At 40.0% G+C, this 24,169-nt stretch overlaps 1 protein-coding gene across 1 annotated transcript in view; it reads right to left on the bottom strand.

Annotated features, from left to right (window-relative positions):
- cobl (cordon-bleu WH2 repeat protein) overlaps positions 1-15,176 on the bottom strand; it is a 37,188-nt gene extending 22,012 nt beyond the window's left edge. Inside the window, 8 exon segments of the mRNA XM_070912314.1 lie at positions 2,538-2,714; positions 7,328-7,399; positions 7,747-7,835; positions 8,653-8,697; positions 9,762-9,990; positions 11,848-11,886; positions 12,247-12,457; positions 14,989-15,176. Coding sequence (XP_070768415.1) covers positions 2,538-2,714; positions 7,328-7,399; positions 7,747-7,835; positions 8,653-8,697; positions 9,762-9,990; positions 11,848-11,886; positions 12,247-12,457; positions 14,989-15,176 — 1,050 coding nt within the window.
- Between the last annotated feature and the right edge of the window lie 8,993 nt (positions 15,177-24,169).

Here is a 24,169-nt window from a genome sequence, read left to right as displayed (position 1 = left end):
TTCCATCTTTGATTTAAATGACCGCTCTTAGTGATCTCTGCCTCTCCAAAGGCTATGTGAAGCATTTAGCTTCGTTATAACAATCTCATCATCCTTATAGCTTATATCATGATGTCAACGTCCATTACTGTGCCTTGTAAGTCGCAATTAGTTGACCACCTAAGCTTGTTCGGTGCAGAGGGAGGTCTATAATGAGGACAGTCATCATAGAGAGCTGTCCTCATATGACCGCCTAATGCTCCTCCATCTTAAACACACATATACAGACAGTATCCACATGAGGTGGGATAGACTGTAACACAAACAGCGTGCAGCAGTTGAGAAAGTGTTTTTTTCTGCATGACAAGTCTGAACAACCACAGAAAATACCACAAAAACAAAACGGCACATTTGGTGATCGATTGTGTGCAAGTTCTGCCAGGTGAGCTGGCCCACTTCCAGCCCATCCCTTGTCGACAAACCTGTATCTCAGCTATCATATTTTACAAAAGTATAGCATGACATCTGTTTTCACTGGAGCTTTAACTTTTTGAGGAAGATGCGCTCATCAGTCTCCTAGTGTAGCTTAAAAGTGCCTCCAGCAACGACAAATTTCATGTAAATGTGAAAGTGCAATTTGGATCGTGATTGCGATGTGATTTGATTTGACATTTACAATTGTTCCACAGATCCAAGTCATGCAGAGCTCTTTAATGCCAATGCCCCTGAGAAACTATCCTGATAAAACGTGGCTGCTATGACACCCTTCACTGTCATGAAACTAAATCCTTTAATCATATTCACACAACAAACACAGGCCAGGCATGCTGCTAATCTTTGAACACCTGACACCTCTGCTGTGTCCTCACATGACTCTGACTAATCACATACACCCTCCTTATGAAGCAATACGAAACAATCTATAAATTATTTGAACTGTTCATCCCTTCTTTAATCTATCAATCAATCCTCACTTAAACATTAAAAATGCACATGAAATCAGCATATAAGTTCCACTTTTTACAGACTTGTTTACACGTTTGGAGAACTCTGTCACTTGTTGGCATGAGGCTGAACTGTTGATAAGACACGCAGAACGCATTGACAGCCTGTCTTCAATCTCTCTGTAGGTTGGAGGTGAAACATGAGAGGTGTCCTGCCCTTGCAATGTGTGGACGTGCATGAATATACATGAGACTTTGTGTCCAGACAGGGTAACAGTTCAGAGAAGGCATAAGAGCGAGGCGGAGAAATCTATTATTAGACCAGTCATCTAGTCCTCAGATGACCTTCCCAACTCCTGTTGTGTGACGCTGCCCTTGTGACTCCCAGTGGTGTCTCAGTATTTCAGCTCTGGTGGCTGTCATAACTCTTAATGTGACAGGTGGACAGATAAATTACTGTCTCCCTCTGCACAACTACAATTTGCAGTACTATAAACGAGCACAGCTGCTATAAGGAGCTTCTTAATAGAATGCACTGCAAAAAGAAAAGAACAAACATCAAACATCTATAATTAAGTTAAAAAGAATACCATAAGGGAAGGACACATTTGAGCCTTCTCAAATGGTCCACTGGTAGCTACGTAATTGTTCTGATCTACCATTATAAACTTAAGTGGAGAGATGGAATATTTTGGTTTAGCCAAGTTAGGTTAAAGATAACATCTTTAGAGATACACTTGGACTTGAACTGACATGATTTATGATCCCTGTGTTTTGTAGCATTATTTAATAACTGGCCATCTTTGTTGCTTTCAATGCTTTTTATAACTATTTTTTTAAGAACAAGAGACATTGTGAATCAGACCTCTCAGGCTTGTGTTTACAGTACCTTCAGTAACGAGTTATTGTCAGCAATGTTTTCTGCTTCCCCATGCTCAGTTCATTTTAGTTAGCGAAACAGGATAACACCATTCTACGAGCCATCCTGAGAACAAAATTTCCTCTCGATAACACTAGCTCCTCCAAATAAACATAACTTATTATCAGAGGGGGGAGGAAGGATGTTGGTTGCTAAACAACATTTCCCAGCATGCTGCCATAACACTATAATGAGACTGCAGGGAGCTGTTGCTGTGATGTAGACGATACAGGTCACTCTGACCTTGAGGGGCTGAATCTCAAGCCAAAACACCCAAAGGAAAGGCTGCGTCAAACAGATTGCAGCTTTCAGAAGCAATACTTTAGGTCAATCCTGAGAACTGAGGGATTCTGATATTTTACATAATTGGACCTTTTCTAAGATGAAAAAACTCTGTTGTGTCATCATTATAATCCCAATTATACATTGTTTTTGTTGTTTTTTGGGGAATGTATGTGTGTATGCAGTAAGTCCTAATACAATAAAGTGTGTGAAATTTTGTGTTTGCCCTGCAGGTATGAATGAGTGCTTTTACCACACTGGATATATGAGGAGCAAGGGTCAGTTTTATGTCATGATGGAAATGACTGAAATTATCCATGAAGGCTCTTTCCAGTTGGTGGTATGTATCACCTCATCGACGTGTCTAAATCTAACTAAAACACAAATTCAACACGGCTCTTTTATCCCCTCACCTGATAGCCCTCAAAGCTAGTGTGTCCCATGGTGGGTGTTGGGGCCCCAGGTTGTGCTGGGGCCCTCCTCTTCTTAGCCTCAGCCTTAGGAGACAACCTGGGTATGTTCATGACCGACAGAGACTGGCCCAAGGTGCTTGGCCGATCCTCTGCGCTGGGGACCCCTGTGGACAGACCCTGTGGGTGATGTCAAAAACAAAAAAAGGGGATGAGGTCAGACTGATAAATATGTATGCAAGTATACATGTGAAAAAACATGTATGTTTATGAGAGCTTTAAGGACATTTTATTATCAATTTCAAGTGAGTCGGACACTTGACCACTAAGGTATAGGTGTATTCATTGACCACGTTGCTGTTGCGCCACCCACAGCTGAAATGCCATCAAATGATGTAGGATCACCCTTAGTGATCTGTCTTTCCAAAGACTATTTGAAGCATGTAGCTTTGTTGTAACAATCTCATCATTCTTCATCATAGCTTGTCTTATGATGCCAATGTCCATTACAGTGCCTTGAAAGTAACAATAATCCAAAGAACAACAAAACAAACAATCTGAATCAAAACCACGTTTCCCCAACTTTCAACAACTGTTACATAGTAGGAAATCTTTCTCACTCACAAACACAGCCTCAACAATTATTGAAGCATTTATTTGACCACGTTGAAAGGGCAACCGCATTTTCAAAGGGTGGCTGCATAGGAACAAAAAATGGTTTCAAATATCTGATCAAAGAGAGCCCAAAGTACTCCTGAAAATCCGAATCTCCCCGTGGCTCAGCTTGGTACAGAGCCTTGGCACCACAGGGGAACAAAACCACGCCTCACACCCCCATGATCTAAAAAAGAAAAGTGTTTAAAAGCTGATTAATTGATGCGTTCAGACAATGCCTGGATACAGCATAAAAGCAGAGCAAAAAGGAACATAAGGTTTAGGAACATAAGATTAGATTTAATTGGACCCAAGGTTAGAACATCTCACATCGGGGAGGGATGGCAAAAGAACAGTGCTCCTGAAAGAGGCCTTGAGGAGAGCAGTCCAGTCATGTCTGGAAATTATGGCTAAAAACCTAGTTTGAGGTCACAATGACCTTTAACCTTTAAGTCAAAAGTAGCAGCTATTCAGTGTCTGACCAACTATGAAATATGTTAACTATCTCCCCTTCTGTTCCTGAGTTATGGTGTGGCCAAAAAAGTGTTTTTCCAGGACATTATGATGTCACAATGAAGTTGACCTTTGACCTATTGACCCATTAAACATCTGTGTGAAATTTTGTCATAATTACCACATCAGTTCTTGAGTCAAAGTGTCACCTATTCATTGTCCGACCAATTGTGAAATATGGTCATCAACTCTTGAGTTATAGCAAAAACGTGTTTGGTGAGGTCACAGTGACTTTGACCTTTGACCTTTGACAACCAAATTGTAATCAGTTCAGTGGACGTTGGTACCCAGTTTGAAGAAATTCCTTCCTGAGATATTGCGTTCACGAGAATGGGACAGACGGACAACCCGAAAACATAATGCCTCCAGCAACAGCTGTCACCTGTGCGGGGGCATAAAAATATTAAATCAGTTTTTCACTGTGCTGTGTAACTGACAGGGGTAAGAGCAGGGCAAGGGGGAGGTGAGGTAGATGGCAGATGGAGGCCGACAGAACAAAAAAGAAACGTTGGAAGTGAAGGACTGATGTGATTTCCATTTGAAAACCTAAAAAAGGGAGCTTGTTTTCACCTCACCAAAATATAATGTTCAAAGCGGAAAATTCACATGAACTTTGTCTGACTTTTTCACCTGCTCTCTTCTACTCCTTCCCTCCGGTAAACAATCTGAAATCTGTCAAAACACTGAGAGAGAAGAAAACCTAACTGTAGAAAAACGTACTGCAGCATTTGGGGGGAACCCAAACTCACAGTGTCCTCATAATTGCAAAGTGCGTAACTTAAAAGGAACCTATTGAACTTCTGCATAACTTCTACATAAAGAAACATGACTTACATACTGTATGTCGGGGTAATAAGGACTGATACTACTACAAACCACAAATGCTAATGTAAAAACGACCATGAAAAATTATCTCCAGTGGCCTCTCAGTGTCAGAATACTTGAGAAAACTACGAATCACACTGACAGTTAGTCTAACCTCAGCATAGAGGAGAATCATCCTGCACCTACTTTGAACAAGGAGATGTTCTCCTTTTAGAATGTAAAACACACAGCAATGTTTGACTACACTGAGAAGTGTGAAATTAAATGATGTAGTTTTTCTATATATTTAGAAGATTTATAGGCTTAGCTAAATACATGTGATTGGGGAAGTCAAAATAAAATACAGAAAATATCCTAATTTTTGGCATGCTACTTGGCAAACACCAGGCTTCTCTGGGTGAAGTCTGTTTCACCTCTGACCAGCACCACTGCTAGCTACATCACTGGAGCAAGGTCAAAAGGACCACTAGAATTTATCAAAAACAAGATTTTCAGGGGGTGTTAAGTTACGCTTTAAACACAGGTACATAAAAAAAATATATATTATCATTAAATGTGAACGTGTGTTTGCCACAATATTAATTTAGAGGATACTTAGGGAGGGATTTTGGTTCATGAGCTGAGTGCATCTTTGCGTCAGACCTTATCTATTTTATCCTCTATCAATTGTTGCTTCGTTAAGTGTATGTCACTGTGATTGTGATGCCTAAATGTTGGACCAGATTCCTGCCATTCTGAGAATGTTGGTTAGGACTGATTTGCTTCTCTGAGATACTTGATGGGCCTTGATGGCTTTTAAAATCTAAAAAAGAAAAAACAAGCATCATGTCCCTGTTTGAAGTCAGTTTGTTTCAGAATCAGCACCTATAACATGATGCTCTCTGACCATGTTAGTGTTTTAAGACCACACACACACACACACACACACACACACACACCAAGTAGTTTAGCCCCTAATGAACAATTAGAGATAAGAGGCTGGGCTTTTAGTGCTAATGTAGCCAAGGTAGGGTAATCTGATGCCTTCAGGCTGATAACACTGTGTGTCTATGTGCGCGTGTGTGTGTGTTTGCTTGCGTGCACGTGTGTGGTCTGATAACAGTCCCTGGCTGAGAAACAATCATATCGGAGAGAAAAAGCCCAGCTGCATTAAAGCCCACTGGAAAAGAGGTCCCACTGTCTTTGATAGATTTCAGTGTTTTAAATATATTCTTAAATCGAATGCCACATACTCTGTCTATATTAGTCTGAATGTTTAATTCATGCTCTGCTGCCATTTTTTTCCCTTTCCATTCCCCTGTCTTCCTTCATTGTTGTTATTTTTTTCAAATGGAAGGCATGCAGTCAGGAGCATCTCATACATACATTACAAAGAGGATGAAGAAGACCACAAAGGCAGCTTAGAACTTAAAGAAGACAATGCTAATGGTGACAATGAAAATTATTCAGTGTTGGCAAGCCGTATGCTCGATGCTGAAGGAAATACTAAGAACAGAGAAGTGGACGGGTGGAGAAGTCAAAGTGAACCAGAGTGAGCCGGGCAGTTTTTCCAGCTAATACAATCAAACGCCATATTGATCTGGGGTGAGCCGCAGTGGCTGCTGCTGAACTGAGGTTCATGGCTTCAAAATCAAATTAACATGATTGAGTTATGGATATAACAGGTAGAGAGCTGCTTAATGCAACATGGACATACACTTCACACACACACACACACACACACACACACACACACACACACACACACACACACACAGGAGAGGTTGTAGGGAGTTAATAGTTTAGAAAAAAACACTACAAATTTTAGTTGTTAGTGTTTTTCTATGATCAAAAATCCATCACTCAAGCTTTATTTTCACCTGATTGACATTTGTTCAAATCTTCCCACCTACCAACCCTTTTTGTGGAGTTCCAGTTTCTTGTGAATCTCCTCAAAGCTGGTCAACCCCAAGTCATATAGACTACTGTGTATCTGGAGGACAGGCTGTACACTACCACATTCAAAGCTATAAATATCACAATATAACATTATTTCCCTATAGCCACTTTAGGAATGACAGGGGGGCAAGAGCACTGTTAGCACTCCCCTTTGGACCTGTGATGAACAGAGCGCTAACAGACTGCTGACTGGAGACAGTTGCTGCCCTCTGGAGGACATCAGTGCACATGACCACACCACAACAATCAATTGGACAGGAGCAACAAGGTCCTATTCTGTGAGGATGGTCCTGGGCTTAAAGGAATATTTCAACCTGGCATATTTCCCATAAATGTGGCTCAAATAAAAAATAGATTTTTACCTGAATCATTTCAAACATATATAAAAGAAATATACACATACACATATACGTAGATATATATACACACACATATAAAACAGCACTGGTGAGACCTGACACACCTATAATAATCAACATTTCTCAATAGTCCAATGTCGTGAGCATCTCTAATGTGCCATTTTTAGTGTTTCATCACAATCTACCATGAAGATAGATATAGTAGGCATCCAGTATATTATTTAAAACAGTATGTACTCGTCAACAGAGAAGGCTTTTATATTATACATCAGGCTGAATGCCTATCGGCAGCCAAAAAAATGGATAAAAAATTATGTAAAAATAGGAACTCCCCACCCCATGTGCTGTTTCTGGTTTGTATCATATTGTACAGGTGTTCCTGTTATTTTGTCCACCCCATAGAATATGATTGGAATGCTTCAGAGACGATCACAATAAAACAAAATCCCACTTTGGTTTCAGTTATCAAATCTGGACATTGTCAGATGTGTTAGTAATACTTACATTGGATTGTTTGTCTGTATTTAGGATTATTTTATCGTCACAGTCATCCATGTTCATAGACGTCGACTCTGTCTGCAAAACGGAAGGTACAGCTAACATGCAGCATTCAACTGGTCAGCCATGCATTTAGCCTGTCTCGGCTATCTGTCTGAATTCGTATGAATGGCATGCACCACTCAAGGTTAGTTTGTAAATGATTACACAAACTCATATTTCTCACTGCTAAACTTTGTGGACAGTTATGCTGACAGTAATGCTGCTCTTAATTCGATACTTCCAATGTAGTATTATGTATGAATGACCAATATTAACTTTGAACACAACATAATTACACTGATATTATGTAAGAGTGAGAAAAAACTTCTTGTGTAAATACAACAAATTGTCAAAAAAGCAGCAACAGAGATCTGGAGTCTTACCTTGGTTTTCCTCCTGCTGAACTGGAAGATACCCAGGAAGCCTTTCCTCTCTCCTCTGGCCAAACTGGTAGTACTGGAGCGGATGGAGTCTACGAAAAGAAAAAGAAGAGGAGGAGGGGGAGGAGAGGAGTTGGACATGATAGTGTCAATGCCTCATAAAAGCAAAGCAAAGAAGTCAGGTTCACTCTAAGAAAAAGGAGTTCAGTAGATGTGAGTGACAAATGACTCTGGCATGCATCAGTTAATTAAGTTAACAACAAAATTCAGATTCAGATTCATTAGAATACTGTGAATTTACAGTGCACTCTCACATGTAAGCCAATTTGGTTTGATTCTTATAATATCTAATGCATTTGCTTTACTTGTAAAACAAAAACAAAATGTTGTTTGTGTGCATTTTTATTGGTCTTTTAAAAACATTTTGGAATGGTCTATATACTGTACCTGTTTTCATTCACAAAGAACTGGACAGAATAATGAGTTTCCTCAGCAGAGGGCGCTACAGCTTTATTTTTCTCAAAGACCACCTCTATCTAACCTTCACAGTCTACAAAGCAGTAAGTAAGAATGTGTCATGATAACACTGTTGGCTCGAGGACAGGCAGGGAAGGTAAACTAACCTTAAAAAAGTCACAGAGCTATACTACTGGGTTATTTAGATTCTGAAAAACGCAGAGCAAACTAAGTTAATAATAAGTTACCTCAAAATGACAGACATTTATGATGTTAACAAAAATCAGTATCAAAATTACAATGACATTAAACCAACAAATTATTTCTTTGAAGATGGATGACTACCAAGCAGGGGTTAATAAGCAAGCAGCAGTACGTTGGGTTAACTATATTTAGCTACATTTGGTTGGAATCAGCAACACCAAGACAGACGAGACTTATCGTGACTAATACCTGAGTAGTTAAGAGCTGGGGCAGAAGCCATTTTAGGCTGGAGAACTGGAAAACATGACAAGGTTTATAAACACACAAAGCCACTTATGAATAACTGACCTGCATCAAAAAGAATGAATGAATACAAAAATCTGTTGTATTTGTACTTCTGTAGCACCACAACACAGCTGGTGGTGTTTAAGAGGAAGAAACATTTTAACCAATTATGACACAAACGAAATAATTTGTAAAATTAAAAGGTTACATGTCCTTCAACAGTGAAAGGTTGAATACGGAAATATAACCATTACTTGACCATAAAAGTTACATAATGTCCTAAATGTCTCTGCTTATATCCTTCATGACCATAAACCACAAGCTTTTCCTCTAAGATCGCACTCCTGACAAGGACAATATCTATAAATAACAGTGGGTGTGGACTATTACCATGGTAATGAACCATAACATCAGATCTTAGACCATAATTCAGCTTCCTACTAGATAAAGGATGACGTATTCTAATTATTGTTACTTATACTTACTCTAGTTATTGTTATCTTTACTGATTTTCCACCATCCAATCTGGTATAAGGTGGTGAAGGTAAGTAAACACTGCCGATGTTAAACTTTATGTTCCCTGTAGAGAAATTCTCTTTCCTCCTGTACTCATCCAGGGCACAGGACAGGGCAGCATGCTCTGTAAATGGTAGGGATTCAGGCTCAGTCTCAGTCCAGCGACCACGCCCTTCCAGTTCAGCAGTAATTGCTTATTAATATGCAGGCCAACAGCAGACAATATAACACAATAGCCAAGGCACCTATCAGTATGTAGATGCCATCTTTTATCTGCTTTAGATTACTAACATTAGCCACCACTTTCACTGAGCATAAATCAAGGTTGGGCTCTGGTCATTTTTAATTCATTGAATCCAACAAAGGGATTTTATTCAAATTAACAAAACAACAACATTTCTTTTCCTTAACACCTAATCTATAAATTACAAAACTAAAAAAATGTGTCTTTGTTATGGTAACTTCAGTTTCAATGTACATTGTACATTGAGTAATTTATAAGTGACAGAACCACAAACAGAAAAATACATAGACAGAATCCAGTGGTTAAGGTTTACCTAGACTCTGATCATGTACGTAGAGCTCCTTGATCCCCAGCACTGTCAGAGATTTGTCCAGCGGTAACTCGTGGCGACTGACGCTGTCTTTCAGGAGCAGGACATGTGCAGGGTCAAACTCACACTTGTCACAGATGACCGGTATCAGAGCCTGGAGTGGTACTGACGGGTTGACCCGTACCACTGCCTTCTGGCTGCCGTGGTAGTTCACCATCAAACGCACTGTTTTCTGATACAGAGGGAGGAGAATGGTGGAGAAATGTCATTAATGTCTAACAACTGGATGAGATAAGATTTTGGAGAAATCCTCCCATTGTGCAGTGCAGTGAAAGTGCAGGATAAAGAGAGTGTAAAAAGTAGAAGTCCCCTGTTGGCTACATCTCTACGAAAGACAAACAGGAAAGAGGTTGGCCTTGATGGAAGAAGAGGCTTATGGCCTGACCTAAGCTGTAATAGATTTGGTTATTAAAGCAGTTCAATGACAACCATCATAAAATAAGTAAATCCTGAACATAACATTTTACATATGTACAATATGTGGAGAGGAGAGGAGCAGAGAGAGCGAAAAACCTCCAATTATGCAAAGATACTTCAGTAATGATTAACTTAAGGTTAGACTTTGGTTGCTGACAGATAAAGGAACATTTAATAGACCAAGGATGATGATGCCTGGGTGCATATGTGTGTGCATATATGCATGTGATGTTGGATGTGTGTGTGTATTTAGGATCGTCAATCCTACAACACCACATAGTGTTTTGTCATGGAGAAGTGATAAAGACTGTACAGCAGTCGGTTCACATCAGCCTCTATAAAAACACACACCCCTCTCAGAAGTCAAGCCTGAGGAATTCATAAAATGGCTCTTCAGTCTGTGGCTCTTGAGTGGCTTTTGAATTTCAAGTAAAGTGACATTCAGGAAAAGGTGCTTCAACTGCATGAAAGCACTCAGAGCCCAGGCTTCTGCCAAGGTCTACTGACTTCCCCAGTAAGCCATTAGTTTCACAGTCAAAACTGTTGTTGATAGATGACAGAATGATCATACATAAGAGCACAACAGTAGGAAACCTTTGTAAATTCAAAAGTTGAGGTGAGTTGGCTGGTGTGTGTGTGTGTGTGTGTGTGTGTCAAAGTTTTCTGCAAATCTGACCAGTAGTTTTCCAGATATTGGCCACAGAGACATAAACTGAACTTGAGAATAATTACAGTTTTATAGCAAATCACATTAAGGTTTAGTAAAGTTTAATTTAATTGAAATCCTAATACAGACTATTGTCCGTTAATTTTGTCATTGCTTCTATTTTTGTTCAGCTTTCATTCCTCATGTATCAGTGAAAGGTACCAAACTATTGTTGCTTGATGCCAAAGAATTGAACACTTGAGGATATTGTCTAGTTACTTTTGATAACGTTATACTGATGTTAAATTGTATTGCATTTTACTGAAACATGTTTTTTACATTTTGTCCACCCCATTCATATCAATGAAGGTAGATGTAATATTAGAAACACCTTTAAATATAACACAATACAGTTCAACAGCACCACAAACGGCAGTCTTCAAAATGATCATTAGCTTGAGTTAACACCTTTCTCAAACAGTTCTAACAAAAACTGAATATTATAGAATAATAATAATTATAACCTTTGTGAAGGTAGGATACATTGCAGGGCTGTCATATTAGACTGCATTCATTTTAGCTGGTGGTGCAATGAAAAGACAGATAAAACAAAAAAGAGGGATGACTGACAGCAGTCCGTCTTAAATAGTGTCAGTCTCTGGCCTAAGGCCAGGCAGGGTCAAAGGAAGAGAGAGCAGCCAGTGAGGCCTGAGAAGAGCAGAGAAATAATGCATGGTAACTAAAGGTAAGGCACTCATCAAATATTCAAACTGTAGGAGGAGAGCAGAGGAGAGGCAGAGAAAAGGGAGAGAGAAAGAGACGAATGCTAGAAATAAGTTCAGATAGGCAAGTGAGCTAGAATACAGCCGATAAAGACAAAAAAGGCACACTTAGACTGAAAACCCATTGTATAAGAACTGACTCTAATGTCATGCAAGGCCAGTTTAATCCCAACTGGCTTCCTACCGTAGCATGGGCCCTTACAGGTTTCACTGGCCTTGCTTTCTGCCAGCGGTCAGAGGTAAAAGGTAGAGAAGGGAGGGACAGACATTACACAGGGTAAAGAGCTATGCATATCATGCATGCAGACTGTACAACTATTATATTAAGGGCCTTTTCACTGGTATTCTGGACTAAATTGATCTACATTACAACAAAACATGGATAGCTTTGGGGTATTTTGCACTCAAATGTTAAAATATTACATGTATCTGCAATCAAAACCCACAAGAATCCAAGTCGATCCCAAGAAACCTAATTTCAGCAGCTTTTACATATGCTGTGGTGTGTATAAAATCCTAAATACAAAGCATACATGACAAAAAGAACATCCAGATCACGGTATCAGGCTCCATTGTTACCCACCTCTGGCACTTTGGGCGCTGGTCTGCGCACTACTTTCTCCTCCCAGACTTTCTCCTTGATGTGAACACAGGCCACGTTGAGGGAGCCTAGCAGTGCGTTGGGCTTGAAGCCCAAAGTGTGGCCCTCGGCCGACAGCAGCTCCAGGGTGTGCAGTGCTGGATTCAGGTGGTAGCGGCTACACAGCTCGACCAGCAGGTCCATCAGCGCCTTACTAAGAAAGGGAGAAAGAGAGAGAAGGGGGGAGAGAGAGAGAAAGTGAAAGGGGGGGGGGGGGGTTTGAAGAAAGAACCACAGGAGGAGATGGGGAGCGAGGGAGAAAGAGAGAAGATAGGATTACAAAGCCTACCAAGCTTTAGCTCTGGTAAAGAGAATAGTAATTACTTCATACAACAATGCGCTTAGAGAGGAGGATAGACACAACGGATATAATTTTAAACACAGAGCAGTTTTCACAGACATGCTGTAGACTGAATGGCAATAGCACAGATTTTGACATGAAGAGCAAAAGGCTGTCTTTGTAGCTTTGAATTGAAATTGAATTGAAAACAAAGGCCCCAAAAACAACAGCAGAAGGCAGAGAAGCTACTTATTATAAACTGTAGATTTAATCTGTGCGGTTTATCGAGACAGAAACTCTGAAGAGCCTCCCACAATAAAAGGGCCAGTGGCAAAACACAGTGGCACAGAGAAATAATGACAGGCAAATTGTAGAGTACAGTTGATATGACAAACTACTTATGTCTCTGAAGTCTGCCTCGTTGCTTTGTGTGTCTGTTAGTGTGTGTGTGGGGTTCAGCTGAAGAGGAGGCCAGCAGCACTACCTGTCAATCCTCAGATAAAGAAACCAAGAGACAGTCTCCAATGTTTTCTGGGAACAGCCAGATCAGGTGACAGAACTGAGAGAGACACCACTACAAAGGACACCATTGACAATCACCATCACATGTACAAAGTCTACAACTAAAAGGACAAGCTGCAATCAACAGACCCAGTGTCCTGTGTTATGTGCTTCTTAAACTGACTTTTCAGATTGCATGTTAATCAAAAACAAGTCACAACATAATCCCTATCAGAAATTCAATGTAGTATGGAATACATGTTACACCTGTTAACCCACCTGGTTCACATGGGATCACGACATATTGCATAGCCAAACAGCGTTCATTCCCACTCAACTTGAGTTTAACTGTAGTCCACATTATAAACTTTTCCAATCATGACAAACTACATTACAGGGAGAAATGTTTGAGATTATGCATCTTCATATTACTTTTCATTTGATGTAATGGTGCAATCATACAAATTACATCTAAGGTTTGAATATTCATCTGAATATAACCAGAATCAGAATCAGAAATACTTTATTGATCCCCGGGGGTAAATTACACAAATAAGCGAAATAATAAATGATATTAGTACAAAGAATCAATGGCACAACCAGATATAGACTATATAGGAGAGCGTTATCTACCTTTACAGCTGCTCAAGGAGTTCAGGTTAAGGGTTAAAAGGTTAAAAGCGTTAATTGGCTCCTGATTGAAATTTATAGTTAAAAATACTTAAATTTTGTTTAAAAGCAAACTTAAGTATACTATAAAGATACAATATTAGCGCAATACTATAATCAGATCTGTAATATTACATTAGCATCAATCCTGCAATTCTCCTGCAGAGCCACAAATATGTAAGTATTTAAAACATGAGCATTGAGCATAAAACAGTGTTTACTGTTTTTATAGATTTTTTTTTATGTTTTCTTACTTCACCTTGTTTAACTGCCCATGTTCACACAATAAATTGATTAGAAATGTATTAGGTTGCAGGTTGTGCTACTTAGTATCAGCTATTTATGATACACCTGGGTACATGACACCTCTGCCATATCTTATCTATGACCATATGAGCTATCACAGTATTGGGTTCTAATCTTGTTACTCAGCAGGTGAACTGTAAACACAGCCCATCTGACGCTAAAATGTAACATTCCTTTCCTAGAAATGATCTAAAATAAGGAAACCAGACAACCTGATAGGCGACCACAATATGACGTCTCATATCAGATAAACAATGGATGCTAAATAGTAAAAAGGAGCCCTCTGGCTGTGATACTAGAAATTGTTTCAAGGAATGTCAGTTTCAAAAGGTTACCAAAAGGTTTTACATGTTAAAATGTAGAATGTTCCCTTAGTTTTACTACTAGTGAGAAGTAGCACAGAGATGCCAACTGGCCTAAAGTTTCTATGGTTATTATGTTGTTCTGTACTAGGGAGGAATCCTTAATTTTGTGCACCAAAGGACAGAACCTCATTAGGAGCAGGGAGTGTTAGCAGGTCAGCCTTCATCTGTCAACTCTCAGGGACAAAGCTTGTGCTGAGACTGGGAATGGGACCCCTTGACAAGGCCGCACTGGCACAGCAAGCCAAACAGACCCAGCATTGACAAACAGGTCTCACGCTGTTTGTCAGGTGACTGGCAATGAAAGTCAGAACATCAAATTATTTTGTTCAGCTAAGCCATAGCTAAGATCCCCATGTTTAAAGATATTAATAATTTCATGTAGATATGGATGGATGGACATTTTGGAGTCAAACAAGACAGTGTTCATGAGCAAAAAATGTGGTTACAAGACATTTAGCACCCAAATGCAATGTGAAAACAAGGCACACTGAACAAAACCCACTGGAAAGAGAGTGATAGACCCAGAGTAAATGTGTGCTTGTATGCCCCTCTCTGTCCTCTCACCTGCCATCCTCAGTTACAGAAGTCTGGTATCCCTGTGGTAGGGTAAGCTGTATATCCACAGTGGGCCTCAGCATGTTCTCCTTGGCGTCCGTGCCTGATGTCCCTCCCCCATCGGGCACAGAGTTTCTGAAGATGTGGCGTGGGGCGGGTAGAGGAGCTGACGGCGGAGGTGGGGCACGTGCCTTCATTCTCTTCCTGGGAGATGACAATGGCAAAGATACACGGAGGAGAATACTATTAACTTTTTAGATGTAGGACTTTGGCACAGTATGTAAAAACAGACTTTCATTTCACATGCTGTACTTGAGTATCACATATAAAAGTTCATGACCATTCAATTATCTGATCTATCAAGGACACATGATGTTTCGAGTAAGTCAAGTAAACAGTGCATCGTTTCCTTAGCAAGACACCTTTTTCATTCGATGCAATGTTTTCACATTCGGACTCACTTTTATGCATTATTATCAAAGCAAAATAAATGATGTAGATAATGTTGGTTCTTCTGAGAAATTTTGTGTTGTTCTTGAGTTCAGTCTTAGTTACACAGCACGACAGCCTAATGAACACAACCCACTGCCACCACCTCAGGAGCAGCCTGAATACCAATGACTTTTTTTCTGTCGTTCTGTCTTTCTGTTTATGACACAGCCTTTCTCTTCATTCCGATTACATAACAGTCTACAGATATGCTGAGATGACCCTTTTGGTTGTCAAGATGATCCAGCCCTGAGCAGCTGCTTATTCCATCTGGTACCAACACTCCTCTGAATAATAATTTACCAATTTATAACAACACCCTCTCTAAAATCACTCCCAAGCACTCTTACTCATACCTATTGAAAATACGGTAATGTCACGTTAAAAAAAAGCTTTCTAAAGAAAAATGATGAAACAAACAAATAAGTCATATTCCAGGCCTTGGCAGTTTATTTAAAGACATACTCAGACAATGTAATTGTCAACTAAAAGTAAAATAATTTTTTTAGCACTGAAAACTATTCAAAGCAGCAATATTTAGAATAAGGTATTTGGCTGGCTCAGTTGCATACCATGCATAATTAAGAGTGTTGACAATAGCTCTATGAAAACCATAAAATGCCTGATAAGAACACAAACTACACTCAAACCACAGCTCACATGGGTGAAGATGTGGCAGATGTCAATGACATGCTGGTAACGAGATGCTGCTATCAGCACATTTGACCTCGGGCTCAATATAAACTGTACTTAGCCTGACAAGAGACAGCTGATTAGACAGAAATCAAACATTTCATTCTGCTAAGAATGACAAATAGCTATTCTATACTGCACGTTTCAGCACGCATTCGCTCTCTCTGTCTTCACAGCCCAAATATTAGCCTTAGATAACAACAGAAAAACATCCCACTCACGTCAAAAACAGTCCTTGTGTTGATTAAGTGTTCCAAAAATGTTATATATATATCCGACTATTTACAAATCCACTTCCAAGGATTAGGCACACTCTCAGAGAGAATGTGTGTGTTTATCCAGTGGTGTATAATCCAGTATCCTTCAAGGTACTCCTGCCCAGTGTAAAGGCGAAGAGGGCGCAGCAAAGGAAGAATGCACGTGAACACAGCACAGTGAGCGGACTCTAACCTGGCTACAGTTAACCATTAACAGCTAAGTCGGATATCAACTAATGCTCACCCAGAAGACCCAAAGTGTCATTGACTCTTTATGGAATGCAGAAAGTGTTTTTCAATGGATACATCATGCGACTGACAGACCATACTCAAGGGTTTGACAGCATTGATCATAATCCAGATAATTTCACTCCCTGCAAGCTGCTCTAAAAAGTGCATTTAAAAACATATGTTTTACTCACAAGAAATGGAGAGAAGAAAGTTATTTTCAAGAGCGGCTTCGAGGCCTGCAAATGTATGAGGGTATTTTTTCTGTCTAGTCTGTGTTTTTCAAGGTAAACAGAACTGGGCTCTGTGGAACTGTGGGACTGGGCCCTGGGCAGACTCAACACAGTCAGCTAGTATCCTCCTCTCCCTCTCACTTGCTGTTTGTCTCACCATAACATTTCACTCTCCCTCTCTCTCTAACACACACAAAGACTCCTTTCGGCAAAGCCTCGTCTCCCACAGAGTCAGAATGAGCGAGCGTAAACAGAGAGAGAAAGAAAGAGTGAGAGAGTGAAGTAGAAGCCGGGAACGAAGAGCAAGGAAACCCTGCTCCGGCACAGGGGGGCAGTAAGTGCTGAGCCGCTACAGGGACTGAGTTACAAATGGGCTCTCTCACACACACACACACACACACACACACACACACACACACACACACACACACACACACACACACACACACACACAGAGAGAAGGTTACTAATGGACCTTTCAGAACCACTCAGTTGTTTTCACTTGAGCAAACAGCATTAACAAGGATATATTTCTTTCACTTTCCTATATTAAATCTGGTTTTCTTTTTAAACTGAAACAGTTATTTATTTAGGTCTGAGGTGTTTATGGCACTCAAATTAATCTTTCTAAAAGTTTCAGAAGTAAGAATCCAAAACAAATAGATGCTGAATTCTTCTAACGCAGCCAAAGGTGCCGTAGACTCGTGTGGTCTGTGGTATAATCCTCCAGGATCATGTGCGCGAACAAAGAACCCCGTAAATGGAATTTGGATTCTGCAGTTTAGATCAAATATAACACAACAAGCCTATTGGTTAGCTTACTTGACGGGAACATACACTAAAATCATCCAAGTCTCCCCAGTAGGTAATTCACACAGCATTTTATGCTAACTCTGGCATACAATATATAGCTAATGTTTTTTTATGAATGTTACAGATGACTTATCTGCATATCTTCCATCACCTGCTGCACAACAAAACAATAAAGTCCCTGCAAATTCAAAAGTTCTATGTATTAAACTTTTGGCATCTTCAAACGGGAAAAGCACAACCTGACAGGCAAATCAAGATTCCTCAAAAGCAGGGCACTCACTTACATTTACTTAAACCACAGCAAATGTGGCTGGAGACAATTTTGTGGTTTATGATACTCCATCATAAGGACGGATATATTAAAATGATCTCATAGCTTAATATTTTATAACTTTACGTTAATGGTTAAGTGACAGATACCAGCTTTATGATTAATTACAATTTGGCATTTTAGCTCCTAGAAGTGCATTTCACCCTTCTGAGATAATGCTAGTTGACAGCTATTACTGACCACAAGGTGCGCCACGGTGTTGATGGTGGAGCAACAATCTAGCAGCGACACATGCTTGATTCAGGCATCTATGATGTCATAAAGTTGCACCTGTATAAAGTGCAGGTCAATCTTCCCAAACGGTGGTGTCAGTGAAACTCACAGTTTGATGCTGTCTTAACCCAAACAGACATACAAGGGTTTTGGCTAAACAAAATACAGCGTAAAAGTAACAAAATCATTATTTTGACAAGGCAATATTTGATCAAAGACTGAGTAAACAAGAACAAGAATCTGAGTATTTGGTGAACTTTTGGTTCTTGTCAACATGGCCATGCTTAGTGCCAGCAATAGAAAAGACTATATTATTATTAGTGTGATATTAAAGTAGGCAGAAACTGTTATAACCTTACCTTTGTTCTCAGTGAATAGTAAGCAACGGTAATGATGTAAGACATAAGACACATCCTACCAGTCACTATTTTGCTGTCTGTGTGCTAGCCTCTTTAACAGATTAGTCTGTGTCTGCATGTCTGTGTGTATGTAAGTGCATTCACAGTGTGTGCATGTGCGTGCACGTCAGGCTACCTCCTCCCTGACCCAAATACAACCCTGCTCACTCCTTGATAGGATAAATCAAGCCTGTGTGTGTGAGTACGACTGTGTTTGTGTAAGATACAGATCAATGTGAATACAGGACAAAATGAAAACAAACTATGTTAACAGCACTAATTCAAAACTGTCCCACAGAGAGATGGAAAAAGGTGTCACATGAGTTCAGGATGCAAGCAAAAATTATATGCTCTTCAAATTGCAGGTTTGGCGAGATCACTGCAAACCAAGCGCCAATACGTGCACAACGCAAATCCATGAACGTCAGAGTCAGATTACTGTTGTTAGTTGAGAGGTTAAATTACATAACACAGCTCAGACACACTGGAGACTACCTAAAGTTTTTTGTTGGGGAAAGAAGTGACTGTCAGTGGCTGTATTTATCCCAGCCATGGAAACACGGCCTGAAAACTTCCCACTGTGGAAGGTCTTTTAATGGAATATATTAGTTTATGTTCTGAACTGTGTCTGTCAGCACCAACACCACCAGAAAATAATTCCATTTACACATGGTCTGTTTTTTAGTTGAAAATAATTTTCTGCTATCTCAACTTGGTAGCTTCCTTCTAATCTTAATAAAAAGATAAAATTACATGATTGATTGATCGATGATATTTTACTCACTTCCTCCAGTCGGCAACTCCAATATGGTAAAAATGGTCAGTCAGTCTGCTACTGATAATAACAACAATGCAATGGTACAGAATGCTACAAATAAGACTGCGTGAGAAACAAACAACAAAGTCTGCCGTGGATGTGATTAAATGAAACTATGAAACTATGACAGCAGACAGAGCCACAAACATTCATGATGTCAGTAAGTCAGTCAGAGAGACAGTCACTAAGATAGACAGACAGCCAGACATGTCCCCAGTAAGAGACACGGACGTCCCGTCAGATGAGAGTCCGTTCAGTGTATATGCAATAGGATCACTGAAACAATGAGCCACTATCCTCTAATGAAGACAACCAACTGGGAATGGAGCAGATTAATTGGCCAAAAACACAACACAGACTGACCTACATTCACTATGACAAACTTTGTGCATTCTGAGAATATAAACAATGGATGAACCAAAACTCTATGCCATATAATAAGGATTGATGTAAAAATAAATGTCACCAGTTCCATTGTTTGTTTGAGTAATATAAACACTTTGTAAGACTGCAAGACCTTTCCTTTGACAAGTAAAACAACTGGCTAGTTGTCTTCAACACACACACAAATACAGGCCACATTATTGAATAACCTTTTGTAAAAGCTAGGAGAAGCCTGGTGTTTCAGATCTAATCTGTCCTATCAAACAGATGTCCTGTAATCAAAGCAGTGTGTAAATTACTAAAAGTTTGCCTTGTGGAACTCTATTGAGCATCTGCAATACCTGCATCAGATGATTCTGTTTGAAGAAACACATTCATGTTTATAAAGCTTTACAAAGCACTCTATCATTTCCGGTCAGTGGCTTTAGAGACAGTTAGTTTGAGAACAAAGAAAGGCAGCAGAAGCTCAGTTGGTAGAGGGGACTGGCTATCAATCACAAGGTTGATGTTTGATCACAGCGATGATGGTTCAGTCCCTGACCTCTTACCCTGAGTTCCACCCATCCAAGACACTGAACCAAAAGTCTCATATAAAGTTTAGTAGTAGTACTGCAAACATATTATTTTGTTTAGAGCAAAATGAATTAAAATTACAACTCTATTCTGAATGAATACAAAAATATATTTTCACAATGGGTTCGATTCATGATCCTACCTTCAAAACATGGAATGTTATTTGGGAGACACATCAGCCGAGAGTAGAAACATCAACAAAGTATGCAAGTTTCATCCCTGAGTGCCACTTCAAGAACACACCCACCCACTTACACACACACACACACACACATGCCACACTCGTCTGTGCACACACTTGAGTTTTAACCTCCTGTTGTGCGTTGGACAAAGTGTGAATGATACACATCCTGGACCCTTAGCCACTCCCCTCACACTCACATACACTGTCCTGCTAGCATACCCCTTAGATGTCATGGCGTCCCCATGGCAACCTATATTTACACCACTTGACTGTGGACGAGTGCAGACCTCAGACTAGTAGCAGCTGTGGATTTTGGATGCATGCACACAAAGGGTGAGTGACCCAGAGAAAGAGAAAGAGAAGCCGAAATGAGCAGGGACAGACAGCAAGAAAAAGACAGACAGAGAGTGAAAGACTTTGTTTTAGAAGTGAGTATTGGAGACATATGAGCCCAGTGAAGCATTTGTTTGCAGTTGCTAGGCACACAGCCTCCTAGTTCAGCATATGCCTTGACGCTCATATTACCAGCCATGTGGTAAAAAACCCCACCCCACTGCAATGCCAAGTAAACTGGCTCAATGATAATGCCAGTCAGACTCTCTGTATTCACACTACCACAATCTCCCCACTGCCCCACTTAACGTTTACTTTGATCTTTTCACAGTATGTGCCTGTTTTTCCGTCTTAGTTTGCATATGCAGTCACTGTCTTACAACCTACCTCATTCATAGGTGGAGGTAAACTAATAGTTCACAAAAGGCTAAATTAGTATTATAGCTTGTGAAAGTATTATATTGTCCTTGTTTTATCAATTTAATCAGTAAAAACAGGAAATCAAAGTGAGCATGACATTGGGGTCTATTAGGGTGCATTGGCGTCATAACATTTGGCCCCACTTTTGGTCAATGTTAACCAAATGCCATGCAGTTTGTATATCTCATGAACCATTCTAGTACTCATTTGTAGCTGGACTGGAAAAATCCCAACTCTTGCTTGATGGTAGTTACAGTAGCATGCTTTGAAGGGGCTGTGGTGTTTATATGAAGTCCCAGCATTTCAAATAATCTTGAATTGGTTTATCAGGTTGCATGTAACCTGGTTTACCTGATTATCAAGTGACGACTTTTCTACCACTATTAAAACAACCAGGTTAGAGCTCGGCACAATCTGTTCGACAGGAGTGCAGAGTCAGTAACAGTAACATAATAACCCAAGGGAGATAAAAAGACAACACCACGCCTCAGGTGCTAAATGAATTGTTACTCATTGGGATCAATTAGGTTGCTTACACTCCTTCCAGTAATTTGAAGGGTTTACATTCAGGATGTATTGCTCAGGTTGAGCCAGCAACCGGTGATCTAGGAGTATGTGTTTAACACCTACTTAGAGGAGAGAAATCCACTTACTGTAACAGCACCCCACCCCATCCTCTCCTCTCCTGACCCATGTAGTCATCTTGTCCACTTGTGGCCAGTGACACAGAGGCACGCTGACAGTTTAACACCAACACCAGACATGTTCCAAGACAACAATAATTCTCCAAAAATAGGAGCAGGAAGCCAACTTACCCTGGAAAAAAAACATGTCTAGCTTCCCATAGAAGACCCACCTTTTACAAAAAGTATTTACATTCTTTCCTTAACATCTCAGTTGTTTCAAGCCTATTTCATCTCAGTTATCTACAGCCATCCTTTCATGACTGAGGTGGATTTATTGAGTGACCAATTGATCAATAAAGGGCCCTACTTTTCACCTGTGTTTTCAGTCAGGTGTTCTTGACGGTGATTAGGCTTAGGGAAGTAATTAATGAGCTAATTCCTTTTGCAGCCCATATTTATCAGTTGATCCATTTAACTAATGGTATTGATCTCTAACATTTCAAATCAACTGTAGAACCTGAATGTCAAAGCAAGATCCCAGTGCCCTGGTGTTTCCTAATTAATTTAATACATATTATAACTTCAGAATTCATCTCCTAAGGAATCAATTGTTGAGTCATGTAAGCATTTACAGTGTAATTATTGTTTTTATAGGCGCACCAAGATTAGCTGTGCACTGTGCAGCAGCTCAAGTAGACATAAAGCTCGTGGGTGGCAAACAGGCCCACAGCAGAGGAAGAATGGAGGGGAAAAGGGAAGGAGGGATACTGAAGGTTTGTAAGAGGGAGGGATGAGGGAATCTCTGGTGGCACAAAGCCCCATATGGCTGGTGAGTAACACCAAGGGGAAATAGAAAAGGGTAGATGGATGGGGTCCAACATGAGAGAGGAAAGGCGGGGAGATATGGAATGTAGATGCAGAACAGCAGGAAATGATAATTAGTCTGCTTTCTATTTCCGAAGCTGTTTGTTCAATTAGAGAGAGCTCCTGCTGAGGAGACAAGAAGAAAAACAGATATTAAAGATATGGTTGGTTTTGTCTAAAATATCTTCAATGAGTTTCTTCACCGGTGAATCCAGTTTTTGCAGGAAAAAGACAACAAATAAATGTATTTTTTCGTTTTATAAGCTTGCTCTTTTACCGTGCCATCAGGTCATAGGAAAACATTCACTGATGCCCTTTTAATAGAAAGACAGCAATGCAACCATAAATTAAAAGAATGAAATGTGCTCCCTGGTGACAGCCTCTCATGGTTTAGTAATATTTTTTGAAAAGGACACCTGTTGCTAAATTACTGACATGGAGGCACAAAGTGGTTATCCTTCGTTTTCTCTATAATCAATATATAAGATAGCAGCAGTGTTAAAGGGTTCAAAACCATCACAACTTGTGCAAGAGAAAGTGCACTCCACCACCTCTTCCTTATCAGGCGATACCACTGCTATGGCATGTCAGTTGGTCCTGTACACACACACACACACACACACACACACATGTGCAGTCCGTCTGTCTTCCACATACCACAGTGACTAACATATGACAGCAGGCTTCCAGAAATAAATCTGAGCAGCCCATAACAGCTGCATACTAAGAGGTACAGACAGATACACTGTACAAGATACTTGAGACTGATACACGGGCATACTTTGTTCTTAAAGGTGTCGGCCACTGCTTTCTTTCACTAAGGACAGAGGTTGGCAAACAGCAGAAAACAGGGTGGATCATGTTGTGGGAGCTAAGGAGCACAACAGTCTATAAATACAGCCAGTCTAGATATCGCAAATGTTTCCGATGTATCATAGCATTGGCTTTGGAGTAAATGTATTCGGAGAGCCCGTACTGCCCTACTTTGTGCAAGAGCTCAAAGAACTCATTAATTACATCCTACTGTGCTTTATAACAAACTCCTACTTGGAACATTGACCACAACAGACGTTGCTGTAATTGTTAATAACATACAGATTAATTAAAGATTGTAAGTTCTCATAAAATGTTTATAAGGGTAACACTTACTGCCCTGTTACTTCTTCTCATGTGTCTGTTCAGAGGACTAAATACGTGGAACAAAGTTTAACAACCATAAGTTCAGTCAGTCCTGTGTTACTGTATATCTCTACCATACATGGACTCCTTATTAAACCCATACATTGAGCAAAGGTTATACAGCATGCTTTTAATGTAATATGCTCAGTCAGTGT

This window comes from Enoplosus armatus, chromosome 9 (assembly GCF_043641665.1).
Source record: "Enoplosus armatus isolate fEnoArm2 chromosome 9, fEnoArm2.hap1, whole genome shotgun sequence".
Classification (NCBI taxonomy): domain Eukaryota; kingdom Metazoa; phylum Chordata; class Actinopteri; order Centrarchiformes; family Enoplosidae; genus Enoplosus; species Enoplosus armatus.
The sequence above is the reverse complement of the archived record's forward strand: the minus strand, read 5'-3'. Positions and strand labels throughout refer to the sequence as shown.